Below are 25,101 nucleotides of genomic sequence, written 5' to 3'. Positions count from 1 at the left end.
AAGCAAAGAAAAAAAGACATTTCAGAGAAAGATATTTGTACAGTTTTCTATTTTAATGCAACCAATACATTACCATTTAGCTAAAAACTATTCGATTAAAAGGAAAAGTAAAACAAGAAATCTAGTTAAACTGAAAGGGAAGACTTTCAGACGGATACTCCCACTGTAGTAAGCAACCCACTAACACCCAAATACCTGCCAGAACAAGAAAAATCTGTTGCACAACCATACTCGTTTTTGCATATTAAATTTAAAATGATGATTAAAGATTATTCTAACTGCAGGGGCAGAAAATACAAGTGATGCACTGAACTCAAGGACATTCCAAAGATGAAAATCAGAAGTGTGAGAAATAAGGGTAGCCAGCAACAGACAAAATCCCATTTCTTACCCTGTTCACCTCGGATCTAATGTTACAAAACATCATTTCTTTTGTTTGCACAACCTGAAAATGCTGATTGCAAGGCATTTGCCCTGAAACAATGTCACAACAGCCAGGGAAGGAGTCTCTGGTCAGGACTTCAATGCCTTTTGCGTCAGCGCTGGTTTTGCTTACATTCTGCAGGACTTACCAGTTTGCCCATAGGCAAAGATGCAAGCATTATAGCCTTCAAAGGCATTCTGAAGAATATTCTCTCCAAGGCACTTGAAAACAACATCTTGACCTAAGAAATAAAACATGCAAGCTAATGTAACAGAGGAGAGAGTGGGTTTTTTCATGATTTGGATTCTTCAGTAATTATGTAAAAGCAAACACTTGGGGTTTTCTGGCTGTTCTTGCCTAACTAAATCACCCAGCATCCAGTATCCAGCATCCCTTTACAGGAACATGGACATTGATTAATAGTTGTGCTCCAGATTTCTACCAGCACAAGAAACAGAGTGTGTGATTATCATGCATCCACATGCATGCACTTACAGCAATGTGCTACCACCAGTGCTCGTACTCAAGTTTTAGCAGCACAAAATCTACCACCAGCTGCAGAATTTCACCCGCTGGTGAATGACAGCACTTCAAAATATACTCAATCTATGCATTTTAACAACTGTCATTTAGTTTTAATTGAGGGCTGTTGGTCGAGCACTAAATAATTTCACTGCATATGCACAAGATATTTAGTAATTCCATGAAATTTGTGCAGAGAAGGAATCACATCTATATGAAGACATACGTATTAGCAAAATATAGAGTATATCACTTCTTTTTGCAATTGAACTAAATTTGTATGCACATTTTTTGGCTCATTTTCCAAGTGGAGGAAGAGATGCTAACTATATTTCAGTGTTCTTTATTTAAATCAATCCTGTATTTTCAGAATTTATGAGCAATTAAAATCTGAACAAGACCTGATGGAATTACATGGACTGACAAATCCTTTCTCCAATACGTTAACATTCCTGAAAGCTCTTCTTTTCTCTCATTAAGTCCATAACTTTACTTTCAGGTCAACTAAAGACTTTCTCAAGTCCTTACTAGATTTCTATTCATTAGTTATCTGTTACGGAAATTAAAAGATTCATATGCTTATAGATTTTATTGATTTTTCTTTTAAATGCATGGAAACAAGCTTAAATGAATCCTATTTTTAAAAGTATAAAAAAACAAAAAGATAATAAAATGGTAAGTTAATAAATTTCAGATTTTACCACATTTGCCAAAATATGTCCAGAACACACAAAAATATATATTATATATGATGTCTATAATATGTATACATATAATATATATAAAATAATATATTCACCTTTTTTAATACTCCATTTACTAAGTTCTAATATTATGTCAACCCCCCCATCCGCACTGGCAAACAAGAAGGTATATTTTAGCAATATTCCTCTACTCCTGGAAAGGAACGGATTTGATGTTTTCCAAGTGATGTCCTTGGATCAGTATTTTAACTATAGATGTAAATATGAGTAACCCATTATTGTGATGGATTTCTCAATTTCCTGCATTGCAGATGGGCAGCATTGCCTACTGCTACCCTAACCATCGTCTTTAGAAAAGAAAAACAGGAATGATTTAAGGTTTTCCTTTTTCTTTTGACAACGAGCAGCCGTACAGGGGAAAGATCCTCCATGCCATATGGTGCGTGCCCTTTAGCAAATACTGCATTATAATTAGATCGTTTGTTCTTGGAGACAACACGCACAAAGCTCCAGTAAACATTACCTGCATATTTTTCCTTGACGGATTCATCCATGGACCAAAAGCAGTGATCGTAAGCAAACACCTGCAGACAAATAAGCAGGAGGGCATCTTGTAAAAACCATTGCCACGTCAAACACATTATCCCAGTTGCGACAGCGCTGCGTTATGTTGGCTAACAGCATGCTTCTTGGGGCCATTCTGACATACAATACACATTCCTGCAGAATTATTTATTTCTTATGGGTTCAACACCTAAACCCAAACACCTTATCTTCCTATACGCAAGCCTGTTCCTTGGTTTTATTCAATTTTTGCTTTTATCTCTTCATTCCTATTGTGTGAATCCCGTTCAACGCTCTCCAACAGCTGCCCATGCGGCGAGCCCGTGGATGTCAAGGAGCTCTCCTCATCGTCCTTTAAAAACCCATCCCCGCGATTCATTTTTCACAAGACTTTCTATTTTGCAAACTGACAGATGTCCCCTGGCTGTTTCTGCCTACCACCCCCACGCTTCTTGTCTGCATAAATTAAAACCACGCCGTAGGGTAGGAACCTCTCTCCATACAAGCCAAGCAGAAGCAGCCACCACCAGTCTTGTAAAGAACAATATGGAGCAAATGAGGTTTATCACTAGGAGAGCGATGCTGTAGCCTTTTTAAACAGAAAAGGGTTGGTTTTGTGGTGAATCCGTTTAAAGGCTGGCAGGCACCTTCCATCATCCCAGCTGACCTCCAGCAGGGCAGTGCCTGCTCCGGCCCCTCAGGCTGCAAAAGGAGATGTTTGCAAAGCATCTCCCCTGGCTATGTATTTGCAAGGAAACAAACAAACAAACAAATAAATAAAGATCTGGGTAACAGCTGATCTATATTCCCACGGGCAAAACCGACTCCGTAGGATATAGGAAAAGGGAAATGCCATGGGCTGCTCCTTCGCTGCTTATTTCTCATCGAAGTTTAATTAAGGTTGCTCCTTCCCCTTTAGACATTCCAGTGTCTCATATCCACCTTGTGACCCTTATCCCATTATTTCTGAAAATTTCATTTTTATCCATTAGCCCATTTCCACATTTACTTTTGGCGAAGGCTGTGATTTGTATGCTAAAGGCATTAACCGTGAACTAACATCTGCATAGGTAAATCACACCTAACACTTTTCATTTAGTACAGCTTGTAGGAACAAAATACGTTGTATCACATCCACATTAATAATAGGAGGAAAACCCTACAGAGAAATACTGAGTGTGTAGCAAATGAAGTCAGTTATGCCGTTCCCTAATGGATTGTGTCATGGAATATGAAAAATCATTTAAGGACTCACAGAGCAATAAAGAAAATCTTCCTCAAGTATTTATACCAACTAAAATAGTTGGAAAAATTATACGAGAGTTGAAAATGTGTACTAGCAGCACAGCCAAACTTACTGCTTACATTTATGGAAATGTTTAATATAGCAAAACCCTTTGAATTTAAACAACTTATCTTCAGAAATACATTGCCTTTTTTTTTTTTTTAAAGTGCAATAATATCTCATCATCAAGAGATGAAAGGGTTTACTTTACAGCCTCTAGTTGTGGAAATAGCAGCTGGTGTATTTAAAGTTAAGGGTTTTTTTTTTTTTTGTACTTTGAATTTATTAGACAATTACCCATATTGTTACAACGTCCCAAGACTTCAGAGCGTTTAACCAAACATCATTGGATCTACGACCACATCAATAAAGCTGGCTCCTAATACGCCAGGCTAGAGATTGGTATCTGCACACCAAATACAAAGTCATGGGATCGTAAGCTGCAACAACAAAATGAGTTTGCTCTAATGCAAATACCAGAAAAGGCTTTAAAAACCCCACAGACAACAAGCAGTCTCCCATTCCCGGCCTGTAATGCCGAGCATGTATGTTCTCATTTGTTCCTGTGACTCATTTTTTTGGCAGAGGCTTTACAGGGCTCTTCTGCAGCAAGGAAATGCTTCGAGTTTCTTACTCAACAGCTGATCAACTGCAGAGCTGCGTTTCGAAATGCTTTTAATATCTGGCTAACCCGTGGCCGGCTGAAGGAAAGGACAATTTTCAGTCACCGAGGGATGGTGCAGGAACGGCCCTTACCTTTGGCTGCGTCCTGCTGCTCCCAGAAGCATCGCCAGCATGAAGGATGTGGTACAGCACGGGGCAAGAAAGAGAAAAGAAAACCAAAGATGGTTAGCTACGATCATTTCAGCTTAATTACTCTACCATTAATACCTCGTCTTTGGGATATCATTTAAAAAGTTCATTCCTTTCCCCAGTTTTCCCCTTGCTGACACATCCCAAATACTTTTATGAACCAAATTGTAACACTTTCCAAGAGTAGGACTGGAGATGCTGCTCTGAAAAAGTTGATTTTGACCTCACAGCCTCTCTCCCCCTCATGCTGCTGCCACCTCCTCCTCATTCTCTTGTAATTTATTTTCTTGTGACACCTCTCTCTATAGTTTTGTTTTAAAAACTCCTTAAAAAGTACCCAAGCAATACAAAAAACCTCCAAAAACACCGGAACAGGAGGTATTCAATAGACAATTTCAGAGTCCAGCTGTCGAACGTGCCCAGCTTGGCTTCTCACAGCTGCTGGGACAGCCCAGCAAAGAGGTGTCTTCTTAAAAGAACGAGCGGAAAATAGCAATCCCTTTACTCTGTTATGTGCGTAATTTAAAACTTCCCACCACAGCTCGGTAAGTACTGGAGTTAAAACAAGAAAAACCTTTAAAACAAGAGCCCAGCACCAGCCCATGCACCTCGGACATGGAAAGTGGCAGCAGGTCATGCAGCATCCTCCCTTACAGAAGGCTGGAGAAATCCAGCATTCAAGTGAGCAGCTGCAACAGGACGGCTTTTCCCCTCGCCACCTGGCTGTGTTTGACCAAAAGCTTCCCCTTGGTCCATGCAATGTGCTCAGCACAGGGTCTCCATGGTCTCTGATGCTCCTAGCAAAGTCGTGGATGGGGAGTGACCAAGGGTCTGCCTTCACCAGGGCTTTGGTTCAGGTACAGGAGGCACCAACAAGCCAGGAGATTTGCTCCCTTAATGCTTTGGAGTACTTTAAGAGATGCAAGAGCGCTATTTTGGCTCTCCAGCCTCCGAAATGCCAGCGGAGTGCTTTCCTGAGAACGGCTAAGAGGCTTGTAGGGGTGCTCTGGTTTATGAGGAAGGTTCGCTCCCATTCCTACAAGAAGACCACTCACCTTAAAAGCAAAGCAAGCCAGGATTTGGAATACGAGTTTTGGACACAGAGACATTACCCTGCCCGTAATTCAACAAGCAATCCTGCTCATTTCCCCAGCCCCGTTCCAAGGCAGGATTACACGACGCACTTGACCTTTCCAGCCCTCGATCCAGCACGTATTATTGAGCACTTGGATTAAAGCGGCAATAGGGATATCATCTCCAAAGTCCTATCCCATCTGCAGCTTTAAGAGGATGGATTATACTAGGCTATGTAAATCATCAAGCTTAGTTTAGACTAAAAGTCTTAATGTGTCTCATTTTCTAAAGAACGGCACATACACACAAAACCGTGTCTCGCAGCCCCACTTACCCAAACAGACACGAAAGGGAGCCCTACATCAAAGGAATACAGCGTATGGCATTTAGGATTCAGCACGCTACCTAGAGCTGTACCAGGCATTTTAGGCTGAAAAGAAAATAAATCTGACAAACGCCTCCCTAAGGAGAGTAGAGAGTGCCCACGATGTGCCACAGCATCGCACCGTGCACAGCCCCATCACCCCACAGCTGTGGCAGTCAGGCTCAGGAACCCAGGAAAAAATTTTCCACCCAAATGGAAATCCTACAGAAAAGAAATGGACAGGAGGAAGCAGCCCCTGAGCAGCCAGCGAGCCACGAACACCCCCTGCAAGCGCTGGGTGTTCAGAGGATGCTCCTTGCCCTCTATGCAGTTGATGTTAGCAAAAAAAAAATCACACACACAAAAAAAATCATCCCATTGGATTCCAATAATGACAGCCTGTAACAAATCGTGAATTATCTTGGTGATCTTCAGGCAGTTTGGTGATCATGGGGCATTTCCACCACCGCCACCCCCAGCTCGGAGGTGGGGGCAAAATTGCTGCCGCTCCCTGGCTGAGCACCAAAACTGCCATCAACGGCATCCAAAAGCTCCCGGAGAGGAGGGGAAAGCTCCTCTTCTGGCCACTGAAGGCTGTCACTAAGATGTTTTCAGCATCACATTTACACTTGAATCCAGACTGACGGATTTGCCTTAGCCAGCCAACGCATCTTGGGTTCCTGCAATACCAGACTATTGCATATTAAAAAGGAGAAAGCACGGAATGTCCAATAATTAAAATCATACATTCAGGAAGAATAAACCACTCTGTTCAGCCCTCGTTATTAGTGATATTCCAATAGTCTCTTAAATCACTTTTTTGCTCTGGCTTTCCATGTTCAAGAGAAGGAAGGTGGAGTGATGTTAACTACATCTGAGTTTTTGCAAATCTAGTGGGGAAAACAGCACAGCAAACGACGTGAAACATTCCTGGGGAGAGGCAAGGACAGCTCAGACCTCATCTTTCTCTTCAGCTTGGAAATAGCAGCCAGCTGGCACATCAGCACATGCCCTATATCAGTCACAGCACATTTCTGCCTAAATCAGGACTGGGTGGATGGGGCAAATGGGAGGAGAAATGTGGGGGATGATGGCAAGCCAGAAAGCTGGGTGAAGGAGTACACGGGCTGTAGGACAGCCCTGACCTCATCTGACCTGGAAAGTATTCATTTTTATTTTTTCTCCTTGAAAAAAAGACGTTTCCTAGGCCAGTAGCAACCATGGCATCCAGACTATACACTGATGATATTGCTCACTGGCACAAGGCTAAGCTGGATTTATGGAGCTGCCACAACATTTGAACATTTTCATAAGCTTCTGGAAAAAATAAAGAAATTTCAGGTTAAAAGAAAAAGGGAGAGGGAACAATTTCACCAATAACCATGAATTAGAGAAGTCCCCAAAATTTTTTATTGCTTTCCACTTGCAATCTTCCATAACCATGGCAAAAATAAGCAGATCAGCTTCAAACATAACTGGGGCTGTTTTAGGCCTTTCAGCAAAAACTGCTCAGCACAGGCTCCAGAAAGTAGCTGAAGACACAACTAGAAAAACATACTGATGGGGAAAAAACCCACTCAGAGCTTAACAGCAGAAAGGTTTTGGCATCTCCCAACAGCCACAATGCACAACTGCATCCCAAGCTGTGCTCCTGAGGAGCTGCCAAGCCTGGTTTGCCTTAAATCAATCTGTATTCACAGCTTATTTCAAGTAAAGCTGGCATTGTGTGTCACAGTGACTTATCCTCTGCACAATTTGACTCCACTTTATAGCAAGTTTATTGTTTTTAAGGTTTGTATGGATCCCAATAGCTCCAGTTTTGAGACTTCTTAAGCCTAGCACCAGGCGATTTGTCTGTACCACGTTTAGGGCCTCCATCATGGCACAGTGATGGGGACTCCCCACACAAACCTGAAGGAGAAATTCTCTGTTTTAACTTAATTTCTGTGTTTCCCTCTTAGTTGGTGGGAGCAGCAGCACAGCAGGACCCAGAGGTGGTCTCGGGATCGAGTCTCACTTGTCCTGTGGCTACAGGATGAGCGCTGGACGAGCTCCAGAGGTCCCCTGAGGTGCCTCCCAACATCCGCCATTTTGTGATTCGGGGATGTTTTATTAACAATCTGCACATGTCACAGCTAAAAGTAGTGCAGTAACTCGCTCGTTCACCTGCCATGAGCTTTCCCACTGAGACTCATATCCTCACCTCTGGAAATTAAAAAAAACAGCAGGGGAAAGATGCTTGGGAAACACAAATATCCCATTCAGGGAACCTTTACATAGAGCTTTACTAATCCAACATGGGCCTTGTTTGAAGAGCAAAGGGTTAAAAGTCAATGGCTTTCATGGACCAAAGGGTTTTTCAAGAAGCCTCATCCTCCAAACAAGACTTTTGAATCTTGATTGAGTCTTTTTGAGTCTTTTTTACAGCTCTCCCCTGAGCTATATCTCTGAGGGTAAATACTGGGTGTGGATGGAGCTGAATCCCACAAGGAGCTCTGCGTTGCTCACGCTGTCCCAGCATCAGATCTGTCTGTAACGGGAGGCAGGATTTAACAAATGTTTTTGCAGTTTTATATTTTGGAATAGCCAGGCTGATGATTTTCAAGTTTACTGTCTCCACAAGGCAGCAAATACATCCTCCATTGTCCTACAGGAGCTTCCTAGCGTGCGGAGGCTGATAAGGTGCAGGAATTATCGAGGAGCTCTAGCAGAGTCCCGAGGCAGACAACTTCAGGCACACCAGATAAGGAGGCAAGCACAAAAAGATATCAGGAAGATCTTGCATTTGTTTGAAGCTTGGGAGCCTGGCTATCTTTCAGTTGCAGATCCTCGAAAGGTGGCATTTCTTTTCTATCTGATCCACAACAAGTTGGTTTTGAAGAGCCAGCAGTTGGTTAGGAAAGACACTGCAGCGTTAAGGGGTTTGCTGCTTAAACCTGAGCTGCAGAATTTCTTTCCTGACTTAAAAGCAAAATAAAATTGAGTAGCATAATTAAATTTATTGTCTAGCGGCGAGGTAGCTGAAAGGCAGCGGTAATGGCAACTGATAAGAAAAAGTAGAATTAATTGAGAAGTTTTCTTCTCTTTCCACACATCCCACAAATACAACTTGCAACGCTTTTTGCTGCTACACAAGGAGAGGAAATGCCTCCTAAATCAAGTCCTGATCACTTCAGGCTTCTTCGCATCGCAGTACTTCGCAATCCATTTTCCCAGAGTGTTTCAGAAGACGAAGTGCTTCAGGTCGTTGGCTTTAACAGCCTATAAATATTCTTCCCCCCTTTCTACACATAGACCAAGGGGGATTAAAACGCTGCGTCCCACTAGACTGCTCCAATTTCTAGATGATACCCTCCAATTAATCCTATTGTAGGGAGTTTCAATTGGATGTCCATACCGATACTGACCTCTTTGGCTGAAAACCATGCTTTTTTTTTTTTTTTATAGCGAGCAGAAATAGTCCCTTCAAAGCAAAATCCCCAAACACGTCAAAAGAAAATGTGAAAGAGCACACACAGTTCAGAGCTTAAACTCTTGTGGCTGAAAGGAACAAAAGGAATCAGTGTTACTTCCAAAATTCCTCCGGTGCCGCACGGCATTCCAGGCATAGCTGGCGGTTTCTACCGACAAACCTCATTTTTGCCAGCTCACCCAAAAAAAAAAAAAAAAAAAATAAGGCCTGAAAGACAAGAACTTGGGCAGAACGGCAGCTCTGTGGGTTTGGGGTATTTTCCAGTCGGAGCGAAGTTTCCTGCATTGTCCCGGCCACGTTCCAGCGGTGCGCGCATCCCATAAAGCCGTGTTATGACAAGGGGATTACAACTCGGTCCTCCTGTTTGTAAACACTTGGATGTCAGGATGCTATTGTGCTCTGGAGAATGTTTGGTGCACATCCAGTACCCAGACTTTCAATTACCATTGTGCATTGGACTATTTTTTAATGAAGCCTGCTGCAGCTAGAGTTTTATAACTGCTGGGGGGGGAAGAAACCTCTCGTGGTTTGGCAGCGTTTTATCTCCCCCGATGGATTTCCAGATGGGAACACCAAGCTCCTGGGTCCGGGATGTGGTGAAAAACCCTTCCTGCCTCTAGGCCAGCTGCACAAATTGCTTAAATCCCAGGGAAGCAGCTCAGGAGCTGTGCGATGAGCTCCCAAAGAGGCAGACAGCTCGGGGTGAGGGGGGGCGTACTTACGTGTGTCCAGCATTGCATGCATGAAAATCTTCTGGATTTCATCAGAGCTGCCCCAAACACTGCAGCACCCAGCAGCTGGCTCTGTGCTTTCTTCCTCCCTCGAAAACCAGAAATCCCTTTTGGCTGGGACATTAGAACCTAACAGCTAATTATTTCTTTTTTTTTTCCTCTCCTTACTCGATTATTGCCTAAAAGCATCCACGTGCAGAGCTTCTCATTCGACTGTGAAGGTGGCTTTTTGTTTCTAAAAGCATTTTACTTCCCAAATGGATGACCCTCAGCTTGTCCCTATCACTTTCCCCAAAACACAAGCTCTCATTTCTAAGAGGATCCAAAGCCTTCCAGCTCAAAGCTTTGCTCACACCAGTAGCCCTAATTCCTGTCAATGTCCAGAATTAACCTGAAATGAATGCAGAAACAGTGTCATGAAGTCCTGATGTCAGAACAGCACCATTCTGGGGTATTTTTAGCTTTTTTTTTTTTTTTTTTTTTTTTTTGTGAGCAAGTTGACAATTCACCATGCAGGAAATGCTGCAAAAACTGTCAGATTTTAAGGTACCCACCTTTAAATTGTAGGTTTTTCCTTGAAGAAGTACAAGGAACACGTTTGCCTTGGGTGGCGGGTGGGATTTACGAGAGCTCATGGGAGACAACCAGGAATGTTTGAATTCATATCAACAATTTATTCAACTCTGAAGTCAAATACACCAAGAATACTCAAAAAGGAGAAAAAGACTTTAAACACAAAGAGCATTTTCACCATAAATTTAACACAGAGCATCTTGAGAGGCCTTCTCAGCATCACACAGCCATGCCATATGTCTCCACCTCGTATTTCTGACCTCAGTGTGGGTGTTCGTTCTGGCCCACCAGGGCAGAGTACCCAGCATCAGTTTTCCTGAGAAAAACCTTTCAAAGCAACTTTTTCTGCATCCGTTTTCAGTCACCTGGAGCATTTTGGAAAGTTTTGCCTCTCTTCTCACTGGAAAATTACCTCAAGGCCTACCACAGCTCCTTGATGCAAGACGGTTTTTCTTACAGACTCAGCAAAAGGGTGAAAGTTGGGAGCAAACCACCGTGACGCCTGTACCACTGAGAGACAAAAACTGCATGGGACAGCCCTCCCAGGGCCCTCCCTGCCCTCGTGCACTGCTGGAGAAGTGTCAATGCCTTTTCCTTTGGAAAGAAAAACTTGATGACATCCACAGACGTTTCTATGGAGAGTCTATGGGTAGCTGGGAGAAGAAAAAGGTGGGAAAGAGGGACAGAGACAGGAGCACAAACATGCGCTTCCCTTATCATTCGCCAAAAATAATAAAAAATAATAATAATCTATACCTCTCAAGTCTCAAACCAGAAAGAGGAAAAAAAGAACAGCCCATAATAAAGAGCACGAGCCACGCAGGCACCAAGCCTCCAGAGCAGCCGAGCAGCTCTCCCCCCTCACCATCGCTGCAAGTTGCAGAAATTACTACCAGGACTCTTCAACTCAGAGGAACAGATGCAGATCCAGAGCATCCCTAACATTTTGGTCATGTTTGCTGTTTCTTTTAAACGTTCACCAAATCCCTCTGAACACAGTGCATAGAAGAGGTGTCTACTCTATGGTTACGTGCAGCTGAGGGCTTGCTAATTCTGTATCTCCTCTTTCCACTGAATTACCTCAGACACGAATAAATTCCATGTTCTAATACCTCTGATTACACATTTTCTGCTGTGAAGTCCACATCCCAAAAGAATGGAGTCAGCTATCTCATGATTGCCCATGTAGTTTATATGAGATAGCCACAAAGACTGCAGCTGAGGAGACACCTCCAGCTTGGTGGGCTAAGCAGCAAGCCAAACTGCCTCTGTCAACTTGTCTTGCACTTCCAAAAATTTACCTTCTCGTCTTCAAATAACATCTTCCTGAAGGGGATGCCTATCTGAGGAGGCAAGCAGACAAGACCTGAAAGAGCTGCAGCTCAACAGAGAAAACTGTTGTGGCTGTGTTTTGTGAAGAACTCAACGTCAACGGTGTGCTGGGTGCACACCCAAGGTGTTTACATGTATGAGGTTGGGAATTTCGTATATTTATGAGGTTGGGAATTTCGTTGGATATACTATCCAGTTTCTGAACCTCCGTGCAGTTTCAGCATCACTGGGTGTTTGGGTGTTCAAGAGCACGTGCTCTGGACCATTCACGGTGCCCAAGTTTATACCTCGGAGCCCTTTTCGGTGCCTCCAGACCTAGGCATCTGCTCTGCAAAGAGTTATTGTCAGCTGGCAAGTGTATGCACGGCGTGTTTTGGATCCAGCTCCACGTTCGGGGAGTCAAGCAGTATTTAAAACTACACGCACACTGGAAATCACAAATGATGTTGATCTATTTGCATAGGGGGGGAAGATAAGGGCTGCAGGCAGAAAGGTTTGGTTATTAGCGTAAGAGATATTTGTCTTGCTTCCACGGTTCAGTAACTGCCTGAATTTCCTTATTTCAGCACGTACACGTTCCACGATGGTAGCGATAGGGAAGAGGTTGTTGCACAACCTCTACGTGCTATCAGCCCACTGATGCCCAAAGAGCCTGGGAGGCAAGAGAACAGCACGAGGTGTCTGAACCGCTCTATAAAACGCAGTCTGAGCACAGCAGCTTGTCAACACACCAGTGTCTCAAAAACAGCACTTCAAGAAAGTCTTCGTGTATTAGGAGCTTCAAACATTTTTTATAGTAAAATTAGCGTTCGTATCTTTCAAAAAAAAAAAAAAAGTTAGACTATATTTCTTTCTCCCCAAGAGCACAGACTACACACCTCCCCTCTGACCACCACCCTTTCAGCAGTGCCTATATTCCTCTGACCCATTTCGGCAAACTCTATTCACTGATAACAGAATGATAATAGAGCAGGCAGCCATCAATGCCCACTCTGACATTTGCCAGATGCTGAACGTCAACAGAAACGTGAAATATTTGGCATACACTGATACACTACTTCTCGTTTGGGAAAATTTTGAACCTTTTTACCCAGTAGGTTTTACTCAAACAGCTCAGCAGTGGCAAATTCAGTGTTAACAAAAGATGTTGAGAAGGGCTTGCTTTCCTCACCTATCCATAATCCTGCTACGAAAAGGAAGAATAATTTCCTGTTGACGTTATTCCAAACTATAACATGCTTTCAGGACTGCAACCCAACTACTAGAATGCCTGGCATGAATAAATACACCTTTTGTCTGCTTTTTTGGGTAAAATTTTTGCATCAAGATGCTTTTCTGCCTGCCATGGAAAAGAAATCCTCATCCTCAGTGCAGCATTCAAACCCAGTGGGTGGCATCCCTGCCCATGGCAGGGGGTGGAAAGGGATGAGCTTTAAGGTAGGTCCCTTCCAACCCAAGCTGCTCCAGGGCTCGGAAATCAGCTGCTCTTTTCCCAGCACGTGGGTGGGAGGTCTTTGGGGAGAATAAGCTGTAATTGACCTGCTTGCTGAAAAGCAAAGAGAAAATCCGGCTGATTATGAAAATTAGAGGCAAGCCTTCCCCATGACAGCTCAGCTCCCGTGTCCCATATATGCCTTGCTAATGGCTCCGGACTGCTGGAAGAAAATGTCATAGTGCTCCAGGCAAACACTTAATTCTCTTAAACCCAGAGCTGCACAAAAGCTTAGAGCATAAAGAACTTGTTTTGAAAACAACAAAAAAAGAGTCTTTGGAGTGAAAAGGGGAGACGGAGCCCCGGAGGTTACAGGGTGAAGCCTTGCAGGCTCGCGATGTGTATGGTGCGGACAAGGGGCAGATGAATGCACAGCCCCAAGGTGCTGCAGCCCTTAGCAGGACTAAAACTCTGCCCGTGTACTTAGCATTTCCATTTCCCTCCCTTTGCAGAATTGCTTCAGCATTTGGGGGGAGAAGCCCAAACTATTTCTGTCTGAGTGTTACCAATTCGCTATACCATCTCCCCATGCCCTTAAATTTCCTAAATTCAGCTTTTGTCCGAAGGAGGAACTGACTTATCTGCTTTGTCTATTCTTCTCCCATCCACCCCAGCAAATCTCCGTGGCCATTTTTAAGGGCAGGAAATATTCGGTGAACTCTTCTTGACTCATCACACCGCGTAACATTCAAAGCACTGCAGTTCTCTCCTGCCCACTGCGTTCCAGCTGAAAGCTCTCCTTTGGGGAGCCAGATAATCCTCGAGTCTTTAATGGGGAAGGTCGTTTAGAATAATCTTTTATTCTGCACTTCTTGTTCCAACCATTTATATTAAAAAAAAAAATCTTTCACTGAACACTTGCACCAGCACCCATCACCTTCAAAACCACATATGGCACTTGCTTGAGGGCTTGAATGCTATTTTTGGTAATTTATTGGTGCTGAAAAGATAAAGAAATCAGTAACATGGATTAGCAAAGATGCACGACCAGTGGTACCTACTGCAGAAGCCACAACGTAGATAAGGTAAAAGCATCTGGCCACAAATTAATTCAGAAATTACCTAGCTGGAAGAGGCAGTGTAGCTGAGGTTGGTAAGGCTACACAGACACGTTTTGGCTGACAAAACATCCTCCCAGAGAGCATCGCCTGCAGCGCTGTAGGGAGCAATCATGGATTAAGTTATCACTTCGCAGATTTGGCAAGGGTTCAGGTACTCAGCAAGGTGAAACACGCACCGTGAGCCACCAGTTATCCCTTTTACCCAAATAAATGGTGTCAGACTGAATCCCCGCCGGGTGTTTTCCTGCCAGTTGGCCTCCTGGGTGCTGGACTCCGGCCAACAGCCCGTGGGCTCTCAGCTTTGGGGCTGTCCCGCTGCAAGGGGAGGAAAAAGCTCCCCTGGGGTGGGGACACCGCTCCCAGTGCCCTGAGCAGGCACTGAGATGGTGCCAACAGCAGCCCTGTGATCTGGCATCGGCTTGCAATACGGGAAATAATGCCTGAATATGGGACACACGATGAGAAGTGACCCAGAGGCACTGCCCGCGGATTTTCGGCAAAGCTCTCATCTCTTAGGGTCACACAGATGATACGGGGCCTGGAGCATCTCCCCTGTGAGGAAAGGCTGAGAGACCTGGGGCTGGTCAGCCTGGAGAAGAGAAGACTGAGAGGGGATCTTATCAGTGTTTATAAATACCTGAAGTGTGGGAGGCAGAGGGATTTGGCCAACCTCTTTTCAGTGTTTGTGGGGACAGGACAAGGGGCAAGGGCCACAAAATGGAGCCCAGGCAGTTCTGCACCAACATGTGAAAGAATTTCTTCATGGTGAGGGTGTCGGAGCACTGGGCCAGGCTGCCCAGGGAGGTTGTGGGGTCTCTGGAGACATTTAAGGCCCATCTGGGCACCTACCTGGGCAGCCTGCTTTAGGGAACTGCTTTGGCAGGGGGTTGGACCTGATGGTCTCTGAAGGTCCCTTCCAACCCCTACAGCTCTGTGATCTCCCTCCAGCAAACCTCTCATCCCCTGGCAGCTTCGAGGCACCTCTAGGCCAAGGTCAGAGGCGCTGCTGAAGGCGCAGCAGCTGCCAACCAGATTTCCTCCTTCTTCGCTCTTATCACTAATTACTTACTTCTAAGAGCTTCTCGCAGGCAACACCATCTCTTTGCTTCCTGCACTCCTCTTACCACGGAGCTGTTTATCTCCCCAGCAGGCCTTTTCCTTTGAAATCTCTTTCAACACCTCTCCCTCCAAAAAGCCGTCAGCCTAAAAAGGAGCCTTCGACCTTTTCACGATGCTGTTTCTGAAGCAAAAAGCATTCGTGGCTGTAGATACTTTAAAAAGAAGTCCTTCTCATGACAACCTTGCATGTGTGCAATGACACGGGCTAATTAAAATTTTATTGTGTGTTCAAATGTCCTGGATGCCCAAGGATGGAGTTATGAGGCTATTAGGTACCAATGCCTCCACTTACCATAGAAAGAACCTCAAAAGGGATTTGGCAAAGTGTCCTGAAAAACAGGGAGCCACGGAGCTGGCTGACACAAAACACTGCACGAGCGAGCCTTAATTAGGCCACGGCAAACAAACACGCAGCACCTCCAGGATAGATGCTGCACCAGTCGTGAATTCAAAGCTCACATTTTTCTGGGCTAAAGCATCCACAACGTTTAGTCCTGGCTAATAACAATTGTTTGGCTTTTCTGGGAACACTGCCATGATAAAATAGCTTTACACGAAGTCCTAGTGAACTGAGCGATCAATCACCCAGGAACTGAGACCTGTGTGCTGGTTCCCACTGTCAGGGATGATGAACTCCAAACGTGTGCACAGGCGCTGCAGAAAACGTAGGAATAGCTCACATCTCACCACTGCCAGCGTGCTGCAGCCCTGGAAGATGTTAATTTTTAAAACTGCCACTGCTCTAGAAGAAGAGGGAATCTGCTCTCAAAATAGCTTATGGCCTGGTGGTACAGAGGTGGTTTTCACCTTCTTCGTAAGAGCTATAGAAAAAAAGGTTTTGTCAAGTGTCACCGGTCAATTCTGCCATAAGGCATTGCAATTAAAGGGGGGAAAGAAGCCAGCAGCCCAGAGAATCAACCACATTGTCTTATTGTACCCTTATAAAATTCATTGCTAGTACTTCTTAATTCTTCTTCTAAATGTGCAACTCTTAAAAATAATTCTATTGTTACTGAAAGCCTGGAGTCCCAAGCAAACGCTGTGTAATTCCTTTATGAAGTGAATGCAGACGCAGCGTATGTTCGAGGTGGGCACAACACTCTCTGCAAAAAGCTGAAATTCTGGAAGTCCAAAACCGTAAAAGAAGCAAAATGTCAGCTCTAACCTCACACATGAACTAGTGTTTACCTCCACGCACTGCTCTTTCCTTTCACCGTAGCCTCTAACAGCAGATACTTGCTAGCAGCAATCAGCTGGTTTCGCTTCAGCTCCTCTTTTCCTTTCCCAGCTTTCTGTTTGGGATACAACGTGTGGGATGCGCCACGTGGAAAAGTGTTTAATATTTTGTGGTCTCCGAGATTATTTCCATAACAGTATGCTAATTCATTGGCCTCATGTACGCAGTTGAGCCTTGTCTTTTCCTCAAACACACCTGGAGGTGATACCACACTCGTCGGCTCCTGATGCCAGCTCTGTGTTGGGAAGGAGCTATTTTAAGGCTGCTGCTGTAGGATTCACAGCCAGTTGCTGGTATTTATAAACAATAATGAGCTGTAAGGCTTTCACATGTCCCGAGGTGCCAAGTGAGGGTTTCTGCTGAAATCTACCTTTGAACTTCTATATTTCCTGGTTGTCTCCCAGAAACTTCTTGCTTTTCGATGCAACTTGTTGCCTGCAATTCATATGGGACAGCACATGCAGAAGCACTTGATAGCACACAATCGTGATTTAGCACTTTGCACAGCAGCATCCCTCCAAAAAATAAAAAAAACAGATGTTCCTACACATATCTCGAGAACTACTTTTAATGAAATGGACACATCATTGAGAAAAGCGTTATTTTGGTAACGATGAACCAAATTTAGAGATTTCATGTATGCTCAATGATACCTGTGGTTAATCTGAATTACAAAAAGCAGTTATGAGCATCTATGTTGAGAAATAGGCAGGCACTGGAATCCCAATGGATGAACAGGACCTACCTCTGCTCCAACAACTTGAAGCAACAAACACACATTTTGTTTCTCCAAATCTAAAAGACATCAGACACGTTTGAGAAGCCAATCGCCAAAACCCAAGTTTTCTGCTAGTGTGAAACTACACAATCCAGCCAACGCTTAATACATGATACTTTGTATGGCGTGACAAAACAGAAACCCTAAATCAAATACACACTTTTAGCAATGTCACGGCTGGATTCCGTGGTTACTGGATCATCCACGCGAATTCACAAGGCAGTTTCCCAATCAGACTGAAAAAAAAAAAACAAAACAGCAAACTGCTTGGGAACATCACTTGACATGGAATTTGAAAGTCAGCTGTCCTCTTTCCAATTTTTATCATTACCAGTTAAACTATTTGGCAATAAGGAACAAGCAGGTTGTAACCAAAAAGATTATATCCCTTCCCATTCAAGTTTAAATTCTACATAGGGCAGGCAGAGAAATTCAGATGGGCACCAGCTGCAGCTCCTTGCTGTTAGACCACGTACATCAGCTAAATCCAAGTCTTCATTTCCACCTGGATGTTTTCCCAACTGCAACTCCCCCAGACTGTGCAGATGTATCAAGCCAGTCGCATGCCACATTCCTTACAAAATTAATAAAAAGCCACACACGACTTGCTTAAAAGGAAATCATTATCCTCAAGGTCTACCTGTGTTTTGGTGGGAGCTAGGAAAAGGAAAGAGGGCTCTCCAAGAGGAAGTTATCACATGAAAGTGGACTGGTGGCCCTGCCAAAAATAAACCAGAGTGTGTTTGCAGATCAGCTGTTCCACAGAGCTCACGCTCCCTACCACTACAGAACACCAAAATATCATAATAGCAATTAATGTGGTAAAAAAAATAACCACAAAACAGTACTTGTGATTATCACACAAATAAGTTTGTTGTGCCCCACCAACTCCGCCAGCTAGCAGGTATTTTAAGACAGAAACTGAAAATCTGCAGCGTGAAGGAGAAGACAACACGTAGCTATTATTTCCTAACAGGACGTAGAAGGGGAGAAAAGGAAAAAAAAAAACAACACAACAAATGAAACCCGACAGCCAGAAGGTCTGCCAAAATTATCTTGGAGAGTTACCGCATTGTTTATTTCATCTGGAGCCCAGGGCTGCGATTCGGGAGACACACAGATCCCATGGTTAAATCACTTTAAGCAGCCCTGTCTGTACTTTCCTTTTCCAGATTCCCCACTCTTGCTGGCAAGAGCACGATGCAAACCTCAGTGGCAATGTCTGGAGCTACAGTGAGAAAGAAGTCAAGTTACGTAGCTACTATAGCACCTACAAATGATTTCCAGTAGGTTTTATTTCTTCTGCAGACCCTTTAGTAGCCGTGCATGATACTCATGCCCACCTCTTACCATCAGTCCTAAAAACCTAGGCTGAAAACAACTCATTTGGATGTGCTTCTTCATCCCTCCTCCTCCTCCTGCCAGCAGGAAACATGAATGAAGGATCTGTTACCTTGCAGGCAGGTGGGGGGACTACCCAAGGTCAGCTGCTCTGGGATGAAGCCTGTATTGCTAAAGAAATGATTTGTTAGCAGTTGTTTTCCCCAAAACACAGCCCTGAAATAAAAAAAAAAGTCTTTCCCTGTGGCATTTTTTGCAAAAGGACAAAACCTAGTAGCTTGCTTTGATAAAAAAAAAACAAAACACCAAACACATGTGAAATTAATATCAGACATTCAGATAAAAGCCTGTGGACATCACAGGAACTGAACATAACAGATGACAAAGTATATAAGAGGAAAGAGGAGCAAAGGGAAATTCATATAAAGATCACATGCTCCAGCTGAGTTAAGTTCCTCAAAAATCAGACTTCAGCATATTGCCTTGCCATCCCCAGCTACTGCTTGATTTTATTGGATGCGCTATTTTAACTGGTTTTGGGGTTATTTCGTGTCTTAAGTGACACGAAACCAATCATATGCAGAAAGGATATACTAAAATCTAAGTCTTTAGCTATATACAGGAGGATGATGACAGCTTTTAAGTAAGTCAGTTCTGTGCCTTAATCAACCTGACAGCATTCCCTTCCCCTCATTACTGCTCTGCAGCCAGCGTAACAAAGCAGACAAGATGTCTAATTAGCATAATTTGGCCACTCTGGCTTAGAAAATCCTTAAGTGTTTGCTCATGCAGCTGATTGAATGAGGCTGTCCAAGCACAACCACAAACAGAGAAGATGCTGGATATCCAGTTTTGTCATCTGATGCCACAAAAGCCAGGACACCGTGATAAAGTTTCCCTCTGCAGTGAGAGTTATCACCGTGCTGGCATTGTCCACACTCTCAGGATAGGTAAAGCTTGATTTCATTACCAGCTCCCAAAAGAACCGAGTCACGCAGACGTTCACGGTGCTATTTTAAACACAGGATGGAAAAGGGCTGTGTGAAGATGGGGCAGCTCTCCCAAGTGCTTTGTGTAATTAACAATCAACAGCAGCTTCTTACCGTGCCTCACTTCAAGGTGGAGTTTGCTGTCCTAACTCCTTGCTCGCAGGGCTGCAACGGGAGCTGGCACTGCCAGGACAAGCAGAGGAGAAGCAGAGGCATTGGTCATCGCCAGCAACCTGCTCTCACTCCAGTTCCTGCAGTGCTGGAGTGAATGGGACAATGCAATGCACTGCTGCTATTGTGCTGGTTAACACAAGCAACCAGGAATTCAGTCCCCGGTGAATAATGACCCTTAGAGAAATGTTACACTTATAAATCAGGAGCCCGACCCACAAAATACAATCCATAAATTAATGTTTTTGCAGAACTGGAGCAACACGAAGGAATGCAGCTTCACCTTCCCGGCTGATCGCGCTGTCCGGCACCACGTAGAGTCAGGTGTGAGCCCGAAACTAAAACCAGGAGGCTTTTAGGCTTTCCAAAGTTTGTGCAGGAAAAAATTCGAACACATTTGGCCCATGCAGAAGAGCTTCAAGCCACACTGTTTGTGTGTGTTACCTGTATATTAAAAGCCAGCACCTGAAAAGACCTTCACTTGCTTCCACCTCCCTGCTTACCCCTCTGTTTTTTTCCTTGAACTTTGATTTTCCCATCAGCAATTTCACGACTGAACGCTCCCAGAGGAAGAGTTGGGCCGTGCAGTGCCAAACATGCAAGTTTCCATTTATTGTTCCCCAGAATGAGAGGAAAATGTAGCCTCTCCAAGTACAACACGCTGCTTCAAACAGTACATTTGCCTTCCAGAGTTGAAAGGGAAAGAAATCTGGTTAAAACATGACTTGCAAAAAGAAAGGAAGCGAAAATATGTTAGAAGGCATAAAGCCGTATTGTCAGAGATTGCTTGAAAGGCTGCCAACACTGCAACTCCCCACAGCTTTTTGGAAATAAATACGCACTAGAAACTTGAAGAATACCTGATATGATTTTTAGCTGCAATACAGTTTCAAGCAGGACTCTGATACCAAAGGGTTTCAAAACTCTTGAGCCCTTCTGTAAGATTTTCAAAGCTTGTGCCAAGCCCAGGGTTTCCTTCAGACATCAGGCAATGGCCTTTGCCCAAAATCACTAAGCAAACCCAACAGAAGTTAGCAGCAGAAAATCAGATCTCTTAATATCCTCACCAAGTTACCTATTTTTTTTCAATGAGCATGGTCTTTAAGTTCAACTGCTAAATGGATTTTCTCCGATGACTTGTGAGCACTTCAGAGAGCGCCTCAAATACCACACACACCCTTGTAGCACGTGTTCATTGGAGTGAAAACCACACAGCGCACCTCTAAACATGATTGTACTTCGTGCAAAGAAAGCCTTAACTCAGAATAAGCCTGCTTAGTTTAATTAATGAGCCTGGAGATTGTATTTATCAGTTAGCAGCACACGTTGAAGCAAGCTGTCTTTCAAGCCCAGGAAACTGGCTCGCTGTGCAATGCTTTAGGTTGTTAAGCGTGCCTATCAAACCATCACAGCATATAGATATGAGTCAAAAAATATATAAATCTACATCCAGGTTTTACAAACCTTCCATTACACAGTGCTTGTGAGTGCGTTTGTCACCTGCTTCAACGGCGTTAACCCAGCTACCTGCTTTATCACACAAAACCCATATGATTTAAATGTGAAGCTTTTCTTTTTCCTTTCTCAGTAACAGAAAAGCACGGAGAGTCTCTCGAAGCCTCTTGCATTGTTCCCGCTGGATGGCTTTGATAAAGGGGAATGGTGACTTACCCAAGGCTGCGTTTGTTGGCAGCAGGGCCGGAGCTCGGAGGCTTCCTTTATCCTCCCTCCCCGCTACATGTTTTATGGCCTGTCCTGCCAATCTAAGGAAGAGGGTTTCACAACACAAGTCATTTTGTCTAGCATCTAAGAGCTTTAGAAAGAAGGCAGGAGGAGGGAGGCTGTATTTCTTGGACCTCATAGCAGTGTTTGCCCTGCTTTCTCCCAAACCAAGCCTTCCTTTCAGCTGCTGAGTTAACTGAGGTTCGTTCGCTTGCACCAACACACCCGGCTTGTCAAACGGGGATGAACAGAGGCTTTGAGGAGGATGCTAGACATGGTCACACAGCCTGTGTAAAAGCTGATTTCAATGCAGTCACAACTTAGTGAACAATAAAAGTGGATCTGTAAATATGCCACTTACCTTTCAGATCTGCTCTATAGCCATGCACAGCATTGTAAAATTACTACCCATCACATCCTCGACATATTCAGAGGAATTAAAGCTGGACAGATGTTAAAGCAAGACAGGTAAGCTGACCTCGTAACACCAGCTGTACAGTAATACCCCTCACCTTGTGCTTGGCCATCCCAGCTCCTTCTGGCCAAGGCTCTGCTGCTTGCAAACCAGAGCCCCCCGCTCCCTGCGGCACTTTGCTCCAACAGCCTGAAGGCTCTGCTGTTACAAAACAGATGTGTAATTCCTCATTTGTGTTTCTCTAGTCTCTGGCTTCTGAGCACTCAGTTCTTAGGACATGTTTCCCTTTTCACAACACAACTTCCCAAGACGATGACCAGAATTGCATGAAAGCCACGTGGTAGCTGCAGCACGTGAAGTACTTCACCATTTATCTTATGTTCATATAAGAGACCCTTCAGTCTCTAAAGGCTATGACGTGAAGGTATATTTGGGCAAAAAGAAGGAATTTAAGCAGTGATTTTAATGAATTTAAGTACAAATACATGCAGTCAGCAGTTATAATACACAAAACATCGCATTTGATACTCAACCTTATGGTAAGGGGTCTTCCACTTCCAAACCTTTACAACAATAAGCAAATCCAAAAAATGCAGCCCAAAAAGCTAAGGGATAAGCAGCTAAAGCAATTTCATATTACTGACCTAAAACTATGCAACAAAGACTTTTGTATCAGGTTTATATCAGGGGACTAAATGTTTTACTGAAGGATTCTCATAAAATCCCAGTGAAACACAGCAAGGAGCAGCTACGCAAGGCTGCAGCTCAGAAAAGTTTTGCTTTCACAGAATGACTGGTGCCAAGCAAACAACTCCCCTCACTTTCAAATAGCAAAGGCTAGAAATTAAAATTCTTTCTAGCTTTTGGTTGTTGGCTAAATACAAGGTTTGCCAACCTGCACTTCACCTTTCTGCCAAGGACACGGCAACAGCAATACCCCTCTGGAGCAGGGAACCCCAAATGAGAGCAGCAATCATCCTCTGTGGTATCAGACCAGTCTGGAGTGCCAGCAGATCAGCACACATCATCAGGAAACAAGCAGGATAAGGTAGAAGAGGGAAAATAATGAAATAATATTGCTTAAGCTGCTAGAAAATATCCCTGTGGTTTCAAACAGCTCCCCATTTCTCACGTGAGGCTCAAACCAGCATCGCCCTGGGCTGGCACCAGTTATCAGTGGTCTGTCTCCCAGTGCAATAAGCAGTCTGCGATGATCAAAATTAAGATCCTCAACCGCTTCTAATTAAGTTCCTGATAAAACAGAGCACGCTATCCTGAAGCAGAGATTCATGAGATAAGCACGGTATTTTTGCATTGCTGCTTCTGCGTGCAAGGCCTCCTTTAATCACTGGAAATAAGTTATAAAATGTGGCGACATTAAAAGAAGAAATTAATGTAAAAACAATTCAATCCAGCCTATCGCACTGAGCACGTGGGGAGATGAGTTTGGCTTCCCCACAAGTGAAGAAAAGCACAGGCCAGGAGGATCACGCACACCGCCAAGCTCCCGGGCAGAGAATACGAGGTGGGTTATAATAAAGTGCTTTTAAAAACAAGGGATCTGAGCCACAAAAAGTGAGTGTTTACAGGAAGGAACCTGGATCCCACTGCTGTCGAAGCAAAGTCACTTTGAAGTTCTCCACGGCTGCATTGTTCCAGCTGGTAAATGGCAAGACAAACTTTCCGGGGGGGTCAAATAATCCTCCAAGATTTAGAGCTATTTTAGAGCTTCAGGGAGAGGTGTCAGCCAGCAGGGAAACTGTCACGTACTCGCTTTCCTCTTCTGATTCCATTAAAGATTTCAAATTATTGGTGAAGTAACTCCAAATTACTAAAACATTAACAGCACCTATGGTCACGCAAGGCAGGCACATTGGGGAAGAGGAATCACATCCTCCAAAAAGGGAGAATCCACCCAGGATGACAGAAGATGCTGTTTTCTCCTAGGCAATGTTAATGGGTGGGGTTTGCCTTCTATAACTTAAATAAATGTCGCATACATGGAAATTCAAGGATGGAAAGATGTTATTCAGACTCAAAAAGTGCCAAAAAGGGGATGATTTTGCTCAGAAGAGCAGAGAAATGTACGCTCAGAGGCATGAGCATGGGCAGCAGAAGCTTACACCCATCACGCTTGCAGGACGTGCGGTGAAACAGTGGCTGCAGACCACAGGTGATACCAGGGATTTGGAGGGGTATAGGATGTGTACATATATATACACATCCCCTACAGCAATGGGAACATCAGCGTAGGGTGTGCAACACACCTCAGGAACCACACAGGAGCAGCCCAAACCTGGATATCAGAAAATCACTGAGATGTTGGGTGAGACAAAGCCCAACCGAGGCATTCTTCCTAATCCTTGTTCCTTCGATGGGCATCCTTCCCAAAGCCATTCTGAAAAGCTTAGGAGATTTACTTCCTTGAAAATTTGGACAACGTACAAACCTCCTAGCCAGCCTCACGCATTGGCTTGGTGTTACAACTACAGCACAGCATTCAACCACTGCCTGCAACCCCTCAAATTAGAAACTGATCTATAGACAAGAACATTTCAGCCTGAATGAGATCTGTACTCCCCACGAGTTTGCAGAACGATGACTGCAGTCTTGATGATGCAGCAAAGCAGAAGATAACCTGCAGAAGATCTGGGATGTGTGAATAAAAACCAACACGCAGTATTTTATCTTCTTTTTAAGACAGGAAAGAAAAAGTTATTTCCCTGCTCCTTCACAGACCAAGATATGGCACATCATCATCATCACCCTAGCAGGGTGACATAGAAACACAAGAATTAATTCTGCAGAGCTTTGCTCCTGAAGTAACACAACCGTCCAAAAATGAAGGTGATACATTACCATAAGGTCACTGCTGCTCTTTGCTTCCACCTTTCATAAGCTATTTCTTTCCTTCCTTA

The 25,101-nt window shown here is 44.0% G+C and overlaps 1 protein-coding gene across 4 annotated transcripts in view; it reads right to left on the bottom strand.

The window, feature by feature from the left end:
- Positions 1-25,101, bottom strand: part of KIF13B (kinesin family member 13B) — a 121,176-nt gene that overhangs the window by 71,143 nt on the left and 24,932 nt on the right. For 2 of the 4 annotated variants that reach the window (XM_068678912.1, XM_068678914.1), the window contains exons 3-5: positions 4,256-4,268; positions 2,174-2,234; positions 573-665 (exon numbers count right to left, since the gene is read on the bottom strand). In XM_068678912.1, the coding sequence (XP_068535013.1) occupies positions 573-665; positions 2,174-2,234; positions 4,256-4,268 (167 nt within the window). Of the gene's footprint in view, positions 1-572; positions 666-2,173; positions 2,235-4,255; positions 4,272-25,101 lie in introns of all 4 variants that reach the window. The other 2 variants (XM_068678911.1, XM_068678913.1) reach the window with 1 other exon arrangement.

The sequence above is a fragment of the Anas acuta genome, chromosome 3 (genome assembly GCF_963932015.1).
Source record: "Anas acuta chromosome 3, bAnaAcu1.1, whole genome shotgun sequence".
NCBI lineage: Eukaryota > Metazoa > Chordata > Aves > Anseriformes > Anatidae > Anas > Anas acuta.
Note: the sequence above shows the minus strand (reverse complement) of the source record. Positions and strands in the feature narration are given on the sequence as shown.